This window comes from Chelon labrosus (assembly GCF_963514085.1).
Source record: "Chelon labrosus genome assembly, chromosome: 21".
Taxonomy (NCBI): Eukaryota; Metazoa; Chordata; class Actinopteri; order Mugiliformes; family Mugilidae; genus Chelon; species Chelon labrosus.
Window position 1 is genome coordinate 2883884 of NC_140354.1, and position 13463 is coordinate 2897346.

Genomic DNA, 13463 nt, shown 5'->3' on the forward strand with positions numbered 1-13463 from the left:
GAAGAGGTATAATAATTTATAATTATGTGTTATTTCAGTGGTCATTCATTCATTTTCTGTAACCGCTTGTCCTCTGGAGGGCCAGAGGTGGGGTACACCCTGGAAAGTGCTCCAGTTTATCACAAGGGCTAACACAGACAGACAGACAGACAGACAGCCATTCACACTTACACTTATGACCAATTTAGAATCACCAATGAACCTAAAACCCTTGAACTTGTTGAAAGTGTTCAGTTGCAAGTGTAAAGCTTTGTTAGACTATTCTCTAACCCCTTTTGGCAACTTATGGCTTCTCTTTCAGCCTTAAAATAAAGAAATAATATTTTTCAGTCTGGTTCGGATTTTCTGTCTGCCTAAAACATCTTGAGAGAGTCTGCATAATGAGGACCAAAGAAATGGTTGCCATGACGTTATAAATTCAATAAAGAGCCTAGATGTGAGCTGCTCTGATGTGAACGCAGAGTGCTCAGGAAAAAAAAAAAAGGAAAAGACGAGACAGGACTGTTAAAGCTGGCAGAGACGACCTTCACCTTGGTCCAACATCACACACACTTACTGCATTGCACAGTCCACAGTTGTTTTTCTCTTGGCATGAAGTATACACAGACTGATGTGTGTGGGTGTTGAGGGATGTTGGGGAGGATAAAACCACCTGAATTCAGTTTACACCCAATTTATGTGTAAAACAATTTACACACATTAGAGAACCTTTTTTCTTTAAATGTAAAATATGCATATGTGGTTTCTGCGTGATTACAAGAGGTTGAATATAAATGTGTATTGTATTTGCTTTATGATCCTGTAAATGTTTACCCACCTTTTTATTTATTCATCACTTTATGTGTCTGCCTTGGGCTGTGTTGAGTCTGTAGTATTTCCTCCAGCTGCTGTGTGTATATAATCTTGACACTGACTCCAGAAGTGCTTCTTCATACGTTCAAGTAGAAACCTGTTGAATTTGTTCATTCTGAATGTAGCTGTCCATCATCCTGGCAACAACAACAACAACAACAAAAGCTATTGTGTTTACTCTCATCAGAGATAATGACAATTTGCTGACTTCCGTGTTAGCGTGCCAACATTTAATATTTAAGAAGTGCAGCTAAAGCTAATTGGATTGTTTTTAGCTGTGAATACCACAAATCAAATGTTGGACAAATTAATACTTAAATTAATAGCTTTGACCTGATGACAGCACGAAAGATAAGATAAGATATGTTTATTAATCCCACGTATGGGAAATTTCCATGTCACAGTAGCATGGAATTTGGCAAAAAAAAAAATTGAAAAGTGATCTGCCAAATTAGAATGATTGAATCAACTGGGAACATTAATGTTGGTACAAAATACAAACTAAACCCATCAAACTATGTTACTATGGAAGTCAGAGCATCACCAAAGTCAGCTGAATTCATCCTAGAGGGAATGTTAATATCTGTTAAAATAAATCATAGCAGCTGATCCATGACCATGCATGTCGTAAGGTTATGGGGGACTGGGCCTCTTCAGCTCAAGCAGCACACATGCATCCCATCCATACCTCTGTGTGAGTCTTCAAACTGAGACGGCGTTTTACCTCTGCCCATAATAACACAGGAGCTAGACGTTCAGACAGGCAGCTTGCATGACTGGCTGACATCACTGCTGGCTCTTGCTGCTGTTTGCACCTCAGCCCAAAGCCGCCTAGATAGAGACAACAAAGCTATTAATGTGAAATCATCACTCAAGAGAGGGAAGATGTGAAGACATCTAAATGAAAACAGTAAGAAATCATTTTTTTTCTTTTATCTTTAAAGTTACCTTGTTATTTTAAATGCAGTGCCACTCAACATCCACGCTCTGCAGGTGAAACAGTCAGAATCCAAATGTTTGATACAGCTTCTGTAAAAGCTACACACTCGAAATTCCTCGAAAACTAAAGAACTGTTGAGGGACACTGCAGGGGAAATTAGCTTGTATAAAACTAATGAAAAAATGACAAGAGTACTAAAGGGGTGTTTAAGGACAACAATGTATTCATAGCAACACTACTCCATCTGGTGGACATTCTTTTTCTACTGTACACAGTGTTTTCTGGTGTGTACAAGCTGCCACGGCACTCCAAAACAGAATATTTCCACCTCATACTTAACAGGAGACAGTAAGAGTCTTTTTCAGTAAAAGCTAAATCACATTTCTCCAAATATATGGTGACTGTGGTCAAAGACCTTGATTTGAACTTCATCTGTCCCTCTGCACTTGTTTTCGAATACATTCTTTTTTTTACAGTTGTTGTTTTGAGGGCTTCAGACTTTCACTTATGTGTTGAGGTCATGAGGTTCCCTTTTGATTACTGTATGTGCATCAACAATTCATAGTGAGACTGACAAAGATTTGAGAAAAATCAAACGTGAAGCTACCAATCCATTATCCTCCAGTGCTGTCATATTCCAGAAATGCAACCTACCTGGAGTGTCCAGAAGTACAAGACATTCAGTGTGTAGAGACATGGCCATGGTAGGAAAGGCTGAAACCCGATCACCAGTGAACAAGACACACAAGCTGAAACGGCACGACTGGGCCAAGAAATTTCTGAAGACAGATTTTTTTTAAAGGTTTTATGGACTGATGAGATCGAGTGACTCTTGATGGACCCTTTGAACAGTGTCTGGGAGGCTGTGGTTGCTGCTGCACAAAAGGTCGATGGCCAAGTGATCAAGAAACTGACAGACTCCTCTGCACACTAATAGTTGCCTAAAAATTGTGCACACATAAATATTCTACAATAGCCATAACCTCACTTTCATTTCCTTAAATATTCAGGTTTGAGGTTTATTAACATCTTGTATTGACCAAAAGCACTGTTGCTGTTAAATAATAAAACTAATCCTAAAAGTAGTGCAAAAAATGGGTTTAAATGAACTAAAAATGTCAATAAACTGCAGACTCTTCTGCACTTATGACTCACAGATAAACCACGCGCTCTTTCAGTTAACAGCTGTGGAGTGGCTTTCCCTGCTACACTCAGCTGCTGCTGAATTCAAGAATGAAACACACTGTTTGTTCCAAAAAACACATATGGCCCTCAACAATAATGTTCAATCACAGAAGACAGAATATAACCTGTTCTTTGTAAACCAGGCTGAATGCCCTCCAAAGCTCCTCCTCCGCCATCCTCTTTGTCACGTATCACCCTGCCTTTGCACTTCCCCAAATATAAACTAAGTTTCTTGGCCAACTGACAGATTGAAATGGGGAGGAGTCGGTCTCACTGAGTTCAGCTTAGGACAGACTGAAGGACAAACAAGAAGGAAGAAACATTCGGCAGAAAAATAAGAAGCTAATAAAGCACACTGAATACCACCTGCCTTAATAACCGTAAGTTTTGACCTCTTTTACTGTATTTTAAAGGTATTTTAGCAGGGGTATCTCTACTTCATTAACAGCAGTACTAGTAGGCCCTGACTCAACCCTAACTATCTTGTGCAGGGACATGGGACAATTTCTTGTTTTATATGAAATATTTAAATAAATGCTTTTCAGTTGAAGTGTTATGACTGGATTTATCAGTTGAAAATACATAAGAACATAAACTCGAGTCAACCTACATTTTATGCTGAACATAACTTCCAAATTTATTGTTATTACATTCAGCAGGTGTATTCACATTTAAAATCGGTATGCATCTATGCCTTTAACTCTTATCAGCGAATTTCTCCCATAATTCTGCAGATGTCTCTGTCTCCTGCTGCTTTAGCCGCTCGTCGGGTGTTTGCTGCTGCGTCACATTCGGGCAGTGAGGGAGGAGGTCAGTGTGTCTTTACTGACCTTACCAACAAGCATGTTAAAAAGGCTCTACATCTAAAAGCTCCTGCCTGCACAAACACCTCATATAAAGTCTTTAGTTGACCATTAACTGAAATAACAGCAGAGCTGGCAGCCAGCCTGAGTATCTGTGCTCTGGTAAACAACCAGGGACAGGGAAAGAGCGAGAAAGGCGCCTCAAGCATATACTGTTACTGGTTGTCTTTTCCACAGCGAGGACCTGGAAGATCCTGACATTTGTTCTGGCCCTTCCTGGTGTTGCTGTCTGCATGGTCAATGCCTACATGAAGATGCAGGAGAACTCTCATGGACAGCCCGACTTTGTGCCATACTCTCACCTGCGTATTCGCACCAAGGTGAGTCTCAAGATAATTTATCAGTGTCTGCAACTATATACCTACTCTATCGTACTCCAAAAGTATTACCGACATGTCTCCTTCCAGAAATTTCCATGGGGTGACGGAAACCACTCTCTCTTCCACAACTCCCACACCAATGCTCTTCCTGATGGCTATGAGAGCTCCCATCACTGAGAGGATCGGTCATCTTTCTCAGCTGCATTGTGCCGCATGCGTCAAACTTTAGCCTGCGGAGTACTTGGCTTAATTACACTGGCTGAGGGGCCAAGAAGCACTGCCGTCAGCTCGTGTACCCAGACAGAAATAAAATCACTTTATGCTGTATTATAATGAGTTCCATTTTCTTTTCTTTTTAATTTAGGGTAGTACTCAATTTAATCAACATTCAGAATGTTTGAGTGTGTGTTGCGTTTTCTACATCTGATGATGTAGTTTCAAGAGGTAAAGCAGAAATTACAGCAGCTCTAAGAGAGTCCTTTGATATTCAACCACTGGGGGTTGCTAAACTCAAACACCTGCACACAGGGTTTAAACCGAGAAAGAAGGCTGGCAACATTATATATATATTCGTATTCTCAAAGAATACCAAGTAATATCTGTCTGCACATTTCCCTGTGCTATAGAGCTCCACCATTGTCTTAGACTCATCTCATGTTAGCTATTGAGCCAGTGGGACAAATTACATTAAAAATGTCATCATGATATCAATCTGTTTGAGTAATGTTTGCTAACAACTTAAAGAACAGGAAATTATTTAGCCTTTTTCCCCAAAGTAAAAGCTTAAAAGAGTGACCCATTTTAGAAACTGGCCAATTACTGTTAGCACAGGAAAATGTAACTTGCAAGATAGCAGTATATGAAAATGGATCAACAAAGTCGTCTTGTGACTGTGAATAATACTGCCCATAGTCATAGTCAAATCATTGAGCAGTCCTTGTTTTGTGGACACATAGACTTTAACAATAAGAAACAGAAAGCAAAGAGATGTTCCAACATTATATTCAGTGGCATAAATTTATATGAACTTGAAACGTATACACAGTATATCTGCAATGCCATATCATCTCTATGTACAAAATAAACAACTGGCTCCTAGTCCAACTCTAATAATTCCAGCTCCATGACATTTTATCGAATGCACTGTAGACATTTGTTTAAACTATTCCCAAATAATAATAATAAAAAAGAATTGCAATACAAATGTTGTTAGAAATGAATCCAAATACAGCAAATTATAACAAATTGATGTCATGCTGGGGCCAGCTACAGTTAGATCAAAACATAACAAAAATGTATGCTTCAAAAATCACGATAACAAATTAACCGTCACTTCTGTTAATGCTGAAGAAATTCACGCAGTGTGTTTTTCAGGTTATTTTGTTGCCATTGTAACCAGACATTTGACACTTAATCAAACAATGGCAACTCTAGAAGCGTAATGAAGTCGAAACAGATTAATACCTCCATCTTTCCCCTTTTTCCACTTTTCCTGTCCATGCTCAGCTCAGAGCTACTGAAGCCAGACTCAGTAGATCTTGTTTCAGAGTCTCTATACAATCAGCCTCTTTGGCTAGTCTACGAAGGCAATCCCCAGCAACAGAAGTGGAGAAGATGGGCTGAGAACAGCCCTGACAGCCCAGCAACAAAGACAGGCAGGCCTGGCGGAGTGCTGGATAGCTGTACCGCTGGGAAAACCAGTACACCTGTGGGAGCAGAGCAGCCAGAACGTCACCTTTAGCCCCGCATTCTGGCAAGGAATGAGAGTCTTGAGGGGCTGATGTCAGAACTTGTTCTGAAGCTTTAATCAAGTTCTTTGGTCTTAAGGTCAACTCTTTTGGATCAAGTGATTTATCCACCGATATACAGGCTGATTTAGAAACTGAAGAAACAGTTTTGATTGTGGTCTTGTCTGTAGTTGTAGTGAGTGCTCTGTGGTCTTTTTGCGTGGTTCCAACAAAAGATGTTTTCGTACTGTCTACTTGTTGTAGGGAACTGTTTATTTTCTTCTTCTGACCAGACAGATTTTCTGTTTGTATCTCATATCCAGTCAGCTCTAGCTCAGACGTTCGATTCGCTAGGTTCTCCTCAGCAGAATCAGGGCATTCCAGCTCCATTTTAGAAACAGCCCTTTTAGCATTGTCTTCTGTGGTAGCAGACGTGGCTTGACTGTCAGTCTTTATGGAGCAGGACAGGAGAAGTGACACACAGAGATCCTCTAACTCTCTCTGTAGCTCATTCACCAAAAATCTGCAAGCTCCAATCATCATCTCACCTAAAGGTGTTTTCTGGAAAGCCGCAACAGCTGTTGAATGCTCCTCTGTCTCCTTTTGGCAGATACTCAGTCCATCCTGGACTAATGTGTGCAAAACCTCGCACTGCCTTCCCATCCCTCCTTCTTCCCTTTCCTTGGTTGTTTCGGTGTCCTTATTGAGGCGACATCCATGCAAATAATGTAACACTGGCAGTAACATACCTGTATTGACATCCTTGATGCGGATAGCCTCTTCTGCATTACCCTGAGCTTCTCCAAAGCCACCCCTCAGCAGAGCCCTAAAGTATTCAGAGCCCACACTATCAGCTCCCTCCTCACCAGCCACAGCCCCCCTGTTGGCTGGGACGCGGGTCCCATCGTCCAGCAGCAAGTTCAGATCAAAGTTTGAGACACTGTAAGGACATGTGTCAGCTAGGCGAGGCTTTTTCGAAGGAGGAGGTGAAACTCTGCCAGTTTTACTGACAGATTGTGTTGTGACTGGATTTGTATGTTTTTTGTAAAGTTCCATTTTAATTGTTCCCCTTAGAGAAGACAGGCATCCAATTAGAAGAGAGAAGTACAGTGAGTGAAGCTGACTTGTCAAACCTGAATGTGGTGAACTTAACAACTCAGAAAGCAATCTTTCACATTCAGCAGGGTGGTCTTCATCCACATCATCCTCATCACTTCCAATTGGCTGCAAAGCAAAGGACAGCCCACCACTGTCCAGAAGAAGTTTCTTCAGCAGAGACTTGTTGCTGTTGGAAAAAATAAATATTGTAAAGCTTTTATGTGTTTTTTTTTTTTTTTTTTTAAATCAAGACTATTGTAATGTCATAAGTAGATTTAAAAAAAACGTTTTAGTGGATGTAAAGTTGATTCCTCACTGAACTGGCACAGCATTTCAAGTTATGGAAACGGAAGGCAGAAATTTGATATATTCATATACGTATATATCTACTACTCACCTGTTGATTAATGGCAAAGAGAGCGCGCAGTTCATCTTGTCTGACTCAGTGCCTGACAGCATTACATGTGCAAGAACTCCAGAGCCAAATCCAGACTCACACTGGACACGCAGATTATTCAGAAGAGCAACACCTACAAAGTCAGCACACAATTACAAAAGGCTCTTGTAAATATCAGTCACAATTACAATTCATTTTCAACCTATAATATAAATAAAAATAATAATGCAAGATGCACTTTTTAATTAAATGTAATTATTCTCATAATGTTATGAGGAAAAAATCAGTTACTTGAAGTTATGGGTTGAATAATGTCTCTCAGCAAAAGAAACTGCCATCTTACCTAGCTGTTTAACTTTGGCTTTCACTCGGTCTGTCTGCCTCTCCTCTCTCGCAAATCCTCCCTCTCTCTGACAGAGATGGTAGTGAATCAGTGCAACGGAACCTGTTCGAACCAGTGCCTGCAAACAGTTTGGGTTGCAGCTCAGTCGGCAAAGCATACGGAAGCATTTGCTGCTGGGGTCCTGGTGCTGGGTGAGGTAGTAGACCAAGCCAGACATGACGCCTGAGCTGACCAGAGCAGCACTTGGGTCAGTGGCATGGGAGAAGCGTGACAGCAGCAGCAGGATGGGAGCTTCAGGCGTCCAGGGTTCTGGGTGATAAGGGTGATGGTAAGCCATCGGGCGGGGCACAGAGGGAGGGGTGTTAAGAATGACTTTAGTCAAACAAGTTGCAGAATTAACCCGCTGCTTCCTTCTGTGTGGGGATGAGAACTTTGATGGGGAGACAGGTGTTTTAGTGGGAGAAGAGATGGTGGAGGAGCTCGGCTGGGTTTGTGGTGTGAGCGAACTAGAGGGAGGTGGATCTGTGACTTTACATGAAGTTGAAGAAGATACAGGGGAAGTTTGAGTTGCTTTTTTAGAAGCAGAAGAGACAGTAGGGTTGGATGGAGAAGAGTTTTTAAGAAACGGGCTGGTATATGGGTTTGGGGACGACATTTGAGGAGATGAAGATGGTGGGATCTGAAGACTCCCCCATTCCCCATCAGCATTAGAGGAATCCAGCAGGTCCCCCTCAGAAGATATCAATCCTTCAGATACCAACCAGGACCTGGCAAGAGCAAGAAGACGCACATAAACAAGAATAATAAAATTGTAACTGGGAAACTGATTAAACTGGCTTTACATTTTATTTTCCATACCTGAGACTTAGGAAACTTGATGAACATAGACCTTGCTCCCGAGCTTCCTCTTTCTTGTATCCCTCAGGAGGGGGAAAGTCAAAAGAATCAAAACATGAGGAGGGCAGGAACTCGGTGGGAGAAGAGGAGGAGAGGCTCACGTTAATCTTCTCAGCTGACTGTTCCTCTTCTCTGCTGAGCTTAACTAGTCGTGCAACAAGAAGAGGGACCAGCCCTAACTCTTGCAACTGCTCCATGGCAGACTCATCAAAAACAAAGTCTACACAAGCCAGAATAGCTAGCCGGGAAAGGGGATGACTCTGATGAGCAGACAAAAAGCCAATCAGCACCTCCAGTCCACCATTCTCTTTCACCTTGGCTCGGTTCACTGCCTCTTTGCAGCACAAGCACAGAGCCTTGAAGAAGATAACTGACTTCAGTGGGTCCCTTTTAACCTCCTCTGCGAATTTCTGAATGACCCCCAACGATCCAATGAGAGGGCGCAGGGAGCCTTGGGAGCACAAGTTGGCCAGTGTTTTCAGTGCCAGCTCTTCATAAGGTTTACCAGAGTCCCCTGAAGCCATGACACCAAGCTGAGAGAGGACCCCAGAACGGGACACTTCCCTGGCACATTCAATACCACAGCCACGGGTCAGCTCATGGAGGGTCCTGAGTGCCGCTCGCCGTAACCCCTCGGGATACTCTGGAGCGATGAGAGGGGCAAGGGCAGATAAGGTCCCTTGGGTGAGCAATGACATCCGGTTAGAGGGAGTATCGGAGAGGTAGAGAAGGGCCCGAGCAGCAGACTGGGCGCACTCCAACTTGGGACAGGGGTCTTTGGGTGGGGCAGCTGTGGGAGAGGACGGGGCAGAGGACAGAGACACACAGAGGAGGAGAAGAGGAACACCACCTGCATGAAAAAAGAATGGAAGGAGAAAGAATACAGATGCGCTGAATATTTCAGATATCATAGTAGCAATTTCTGCAAACATGTAGAATATTTTTTCCCAAATTTAGGCACATTATGTACTCTTTACAAAATCTTGCCCTGCAGCTGTAGATGGGTTAATTTTTGCTTCTGTACAACTCTCATTCTGCTATTGATAGAAAAGATGCATGAAAACTAAAACGGATGCAGACAGACAAAGCAACATTTCAGACTAACCAGCAGAGTGGATGAGTGCAGAGCTCTCTGGATCCATGGCCAAGTTCCCCAAAGCTCGAGCTGCTCGGTTCTGGACAGTCTCCAGGGCCACATTTCTCTTCAGGATATCCACTGAGACAGTCAAGAAATTGTTTACCATACATGCTATGCAACAAATTGTGATAATATCAAAATGTTGACAATTGTGTTGACATAAAGATTCCAACAAAGAATAGTTTAAAAAACACGCATTCTAAAATCACATTTCTCATAAGAACCACCACTTACCTACAATATTTATTCCATCAAGCTTACGGACCTATAGTGGAAGACATTTTACACAAGAGCAGTTTAGTTTTTAAGGGCGCTTCACTAAATACTACAATCAGTACCTCTTCTACTATTGTTCCTTTTATCTCACCTCTATGCGTGTCTCCACCTCAGTGCAGCAGTTGGCCAGGATGCTGAGAGCCAGGTCCAGAGTTTTCCTTGAGCACTCAGGGTGTTTGAGCAGGTCCAAAAGTGGCCTCAGACCTCTCTGAATTCTGAATCTGGCAATGCCAGCCTTGTCACCTTTAATGTGCTGTGTCCGAATAGCAACCAGGGCTCGCCACTGAGAGATTCTGGACCTCTTGTCCATTTCTTTGCTACCCCCTGAATCTGCTTGGCCATGCCCCCGACAATCAGCTGGTCCAGATTTGGAGAGGTGAGCCAAGCACCAGGTCAAAGAAGATTCTGGTGATGAAGTGTGCCCTTCTCTGGAGGGTGCTCTTGAGTTTCTCCGGTCACCTTGCACAGGTGACGCAGCCATGGTTCCTCTGACTGGCAGGTGACAAGTTTGCTAATCTTAATTTTCTTTTTCTCAACTTAAACAGCGAAGCATCACTGGACGCTTCCAGTGACATACTAAGAAAATAAATAATATGCCATTTCACTTTAAACTATTAGCTAATCACTCGACTGGTGAAAGGCCCTTAGTGAGTTCATCCATTCTCTTTAAAGTTTCCACAAAAGCAGTAATGTGGCGTGATAGAAGACTACAGATACCAGAATTAAAAAGAAAAACTGTACCGCCTGATACCGCACTTCCTCACGGGAAATGGAGTTCCAACAGCTTCGGTCCACTCCCTTAAAAACAGGCCTACATCGTAAGAAGGCCGAGCAAGCGTTAGTCTACGTAGTGGACGTGTATTTTCTCAGTGTAACACATTTTTGCAAATCAAATTACGAACTACAGACCTATTTTATCAATGTTTTGTTACCACTGGCCGAATAATTTGTGTGTAACAAAATACAGCCGCCTGTGTTAGCCGCTAACGCCATCTTTAGCCAAACAACAAAACAGGGGCGGCCGATGGACTGGAGCAGGAAGTGAAGAGGTGGGTCGGATATAAATATTGTGGGATTTGTAGTCCAGCTTTCACTGCCTTCCAGCTCTACGAGTCTATTGCCCCGTTCAAAAAACTACATCCCCCGTGACAATGATAAAAAGTGACTTGTGTTAAAAACTTCAATGCCTTTAGGGATTGTAGTTCATCTGGTGGTTCGGAATACTTACAAACCTATTCGTTTAAACAAAAAAGAGACTACACTTCCCAAGATGCTGAGTGGCGTTGTTGTAGTCATCGTTTTCTCGACGCGAGAAACCGCATCGGTGCCTCTGAGAGGTTGTTAAATTCCGCGATAGACGCATCGATAAAAAAAAATAAACAACTTTATCTGTAATGGTTGTGGTTTAACAGGATGGAGGTAATCGAGACAATTGTGATACAAAATACTGAAGTAGAAGGAAAGGAAACGGTAGTGCCCGGTATGGAAACCGATAAAACAAAAGCAGGTTAGTACACACAGCGAAGTTAAACAGGTTTCATCCAGTCATCGCATGATGCGAGGAGGGCCTGATGAGTACGCAGCATCGGCTTGAAGTAGATTATAGTGAAATACTGAGGCTCGTACGATGTCAGTTATATGAATGTAACTTAACTTACGACTTTAAATGCATGTGCTACTTTAGAGGTTGTATGTAATAAAATGAGCGAACTTTGAAAAAAGGTAATATTCAGTGTAAGGAGAAATATTCATCAACCAATGACATGATCTGCCTATGTTTTCATCTGTAGAATTTATTTGGACGCTGCAGGCTACGTGGCACCTTGTAAATACCCGGCTTGAAATGGATCAGGCGTTTGACCAGCCAGTATGCAAGAAAAAGAAACTCTGGGAAATGGTGGCAGAGAAGGTGAATGCCAAGCTTAGAGAGTCAGAGGTCACTGATGTCACTGTGAAGGCCTATGAGTGTGATCTCAAATGGCGAAACATGCTTGCCACATACAGGAAGAATGCAGAAAGAGCCAAGAGGTTGGGGGCGACAAGCGTCCACTGGGAGTTCTTCAAGGCAATGCACGAGGTCCTGGGTAAGAGCAGGGAAGAGATTGAAGCCCAGCGGAGAGCCAAGCTAAGTGGGACGAGAGTTGGCAAAGCCTTAGCCAGCAAGAGGTTTACCCCAATCCTTCCTACACCTCCTGTGACAGCTGCTCCCTGCCCCACCAGGCCTCCACAGGACGTCCTGCAACTGTACATGGAACTGCAAGAGAGAAAGATGAACATGTGGGCGCAGCAGAAAGCACTGGAGGAGAGGAAAATAGAAGCCATCAACAACCTAGCTCAGGCCATCTCCAGCTTGGCTCAGAAGAACAACACACAGATGACAAAAGAGGGACATTAGGCCAGAGGAGATTGGATTTGTGTTGTTTGCTCTTACCAAAAACTTGTGTGAATACATCTTATATTTGTAAGATATGTTTTCAGATCGGCCATGTTGGTTTTACTGTTACAGTTTGTACTGTAGTTTTGACAGTATGCATTGCTTCTGTAACTAGCAGAAAGGTAGAATCCAAATAAAAACAATATAGAAAAGATGACAAAGAATATGAGGTGACAGGCTCACCTGTAATACCTTCTCCATCCCTTGTTTGCAGGCAGATAACAAATGATTTCATTATTGTTAGCTAAAGTTCTACACCAGGAAAAACAAAAATATCCCATACAAATATGTCAGTTTACCATCAATGTTCCATAGTACAGAGGAAAAAGATTATTTTAGAACATAAGTGAACAAATCATCAGAAACAAGAATAGAATAAGTTATTGTCAGGTATAACACAGATTTGTGTAATGTTAGTTATTTGTTTTGAGATGTACCAATAATGGCATTCATTGAAATGATGGCATCATTTTCCTTTAGAAGATACCATTTGTTTTCAACAGGGCTGTATCCAGTTTATTGTTAAATGTTTATCGCCACTGCCCTCCTGTGGTCATAGTAGAACTGCAACACTACATTATCTCAATGCTTTACTGTTAATGTAATCATTAGAGATATTAATATATGCAATTCATTAATGTTAGCATTACATTCAACCACAATGGCACCAAAATTAATAATAATAGTATTTAATAAAAGTTTTCATTATAGTTTTTGTTGTGGTTGTCACACCTGTGGATGTTAAATTGATATCACCTCCAATGCATACTTTATCAATTAATATGAATGGCTTTACCCTGAAATGCTCTGCAATAATCAACCCTGCAATTAGTATTACAATCATGGAATATCATACAGTAATATATCATCATAATCTTTTTTTAATGTACATCATAATGCATTACTAGTGGAATTATTAGAAATAACAGTATCAGTGTTGATTTATTAATTTTTTTATCAACTAATCAGATATGAATCTGCATTATGTCAGAC

The 13463-nt window shown here is 41.8% G+C and overlaps 3 protein-coding genes across 3 annotated transcripts; 2 read left to right on the top strand and 1 right to left on the bottom strand.

Moving 5' to 3' along the window:
- The first annotated feature begins 2328 nt into the window (after nucleotides 1–2328).
- Nucleotides 2329–4691, top strand: cox6a2 (cytochrome c oxidase subunit 6A2). Its single transcript, XM_084570748.1, has 4 exons — nucleotides 2329–3357; nucleotides 3712–3787; nucleotides 4018–4160; nucleotides 4248–4691. The coding sequence occupies exons 2-4, from the start codon at nucleotides 3712–3714 to the stop codon at nucleotides 4335–4337; spliced, it is 309 nt and encodes a 102-aa protein (XP_084426874.1). The 5' UTR covers nucleotides 2329–3357; the 3' UTR covers nucleotides 4338–4691.
- A 345-nt stretch (nucleotides 4692–5036) lies between these two features.
- armc5 (armadillo repeat containing 5) lies at nucleotides 5037–11108 on the bottom strand. The gene is made up of 7 exons (XM_084570747.1): nucleotides 10128–11108; nucleotides 9995–10025; nucleotides 9728–9838; nucleotides 8584–9472; nucleotides 7726–8492; nucleotides 7383–7515; nucleotides 5037–7172 (listed from the first exon to the last, which is right to left on the bottom strand). Exons 1-7 carry the CDS (start codon nucleotides 10515–10517, stop codon nucleotides 5663–5665), a joined length of 3831 nt encoding a protein of 1276 aa, XP_084426873.1. The 5' UTR covers nucleotides 10518–11108; the 3' UTR covers nucleotides 5037–5662.
- Nucleotides 11109–11370: 262 nt separating this feature from the next.
- LOC311506843 (uncharacterized protein) lies at nucleotides 11371–13435 on the top strand. Its single transcript, XM_084570955.1, has 2 exons — nucleotides 11371–11543; nucleotides 11827–13435. The coding sequence occupies exons 1-2, from the start codon at nucleotides 11450–11452 to the stop codon at nucleotides 12429–12431; spliced, it is 699 nt and encodes a 232-aa protein (XP_084427081.1). The 5' UTR covers nucleotides 11371–11449; the 3' UTR covers nucleotides 12432–13435.
- The last annotated feature ends 28 nt before the right edge of the window (nucleotides 13436–13463 follow it).

What these genes read in the sequence shown, in the direction of transcription:
- armc5 (XM_084570747.1), bottom strand. Translation starts at nt 10,517, where the DNA reads ATGGCTGCGTCACCTGTGCAAGGTGACCGGAGAAACTCAAGAGCACCC. An exon ending in AGGTGGAGACACGCATAGAG is followed by an intron (nt 10,026 to 10,127) that starts GTGAGATAAAAG and finishes CTTCCACTATAG; the next exon opens with GTCCGTAAGCTTGATGGAAT. An exon ending in TCTTTGCCATTAATCAACAG is followed by an intron (nt 7,173 to 7,382) that starts GTGAGTAGTAGA and finishes TTTTTCCAACAG; the next exon opens with CAACAAGTCTCTGCTGAAGA.
- LOC311506843 (XM_084570955.1), top strand. Translation starts at nt 11,450, where the DNA reads ATGGAGGTAATCGAGACAATTGTGATACAAAATACTGAAGTAGAAGGA. An exon ending in AACCGATAAAACAAAAGCAG is followed by an intron (nt 11,544 to 11,826) that starts GTTAGTACACAC and finishes TTTCATCTGTAG; the next exon opens with AATTTATTTGGACGCTGCAG.
- cox6a2 (XM_084570748.1), top strand. Translation starts at nt 3,712, where the DNA reads ATGTCTCTGTCTCCTGCTGCTTTAGCCGCTCGTCGGGTGTTTGCTGCT. An exon ending in TTCGGGCAGTGAGGGAGGAG is followed by an intron (nt 3,788 to 4,017) that starts GTCAGTGTGTCT and finishes TCTTTTCCACAG; the next exon opens with CGAGGACCTGGAAGATCCTG. An exon ending in ACCTGCGTATTCGCACCAAG is followed by an intron (nt 4,161 to 4,247) that starts GTGAGTCTCAAG and finishes GTCTCCTTCCAG; the next exon opens with AAATTTCCATGGGGTGACGG.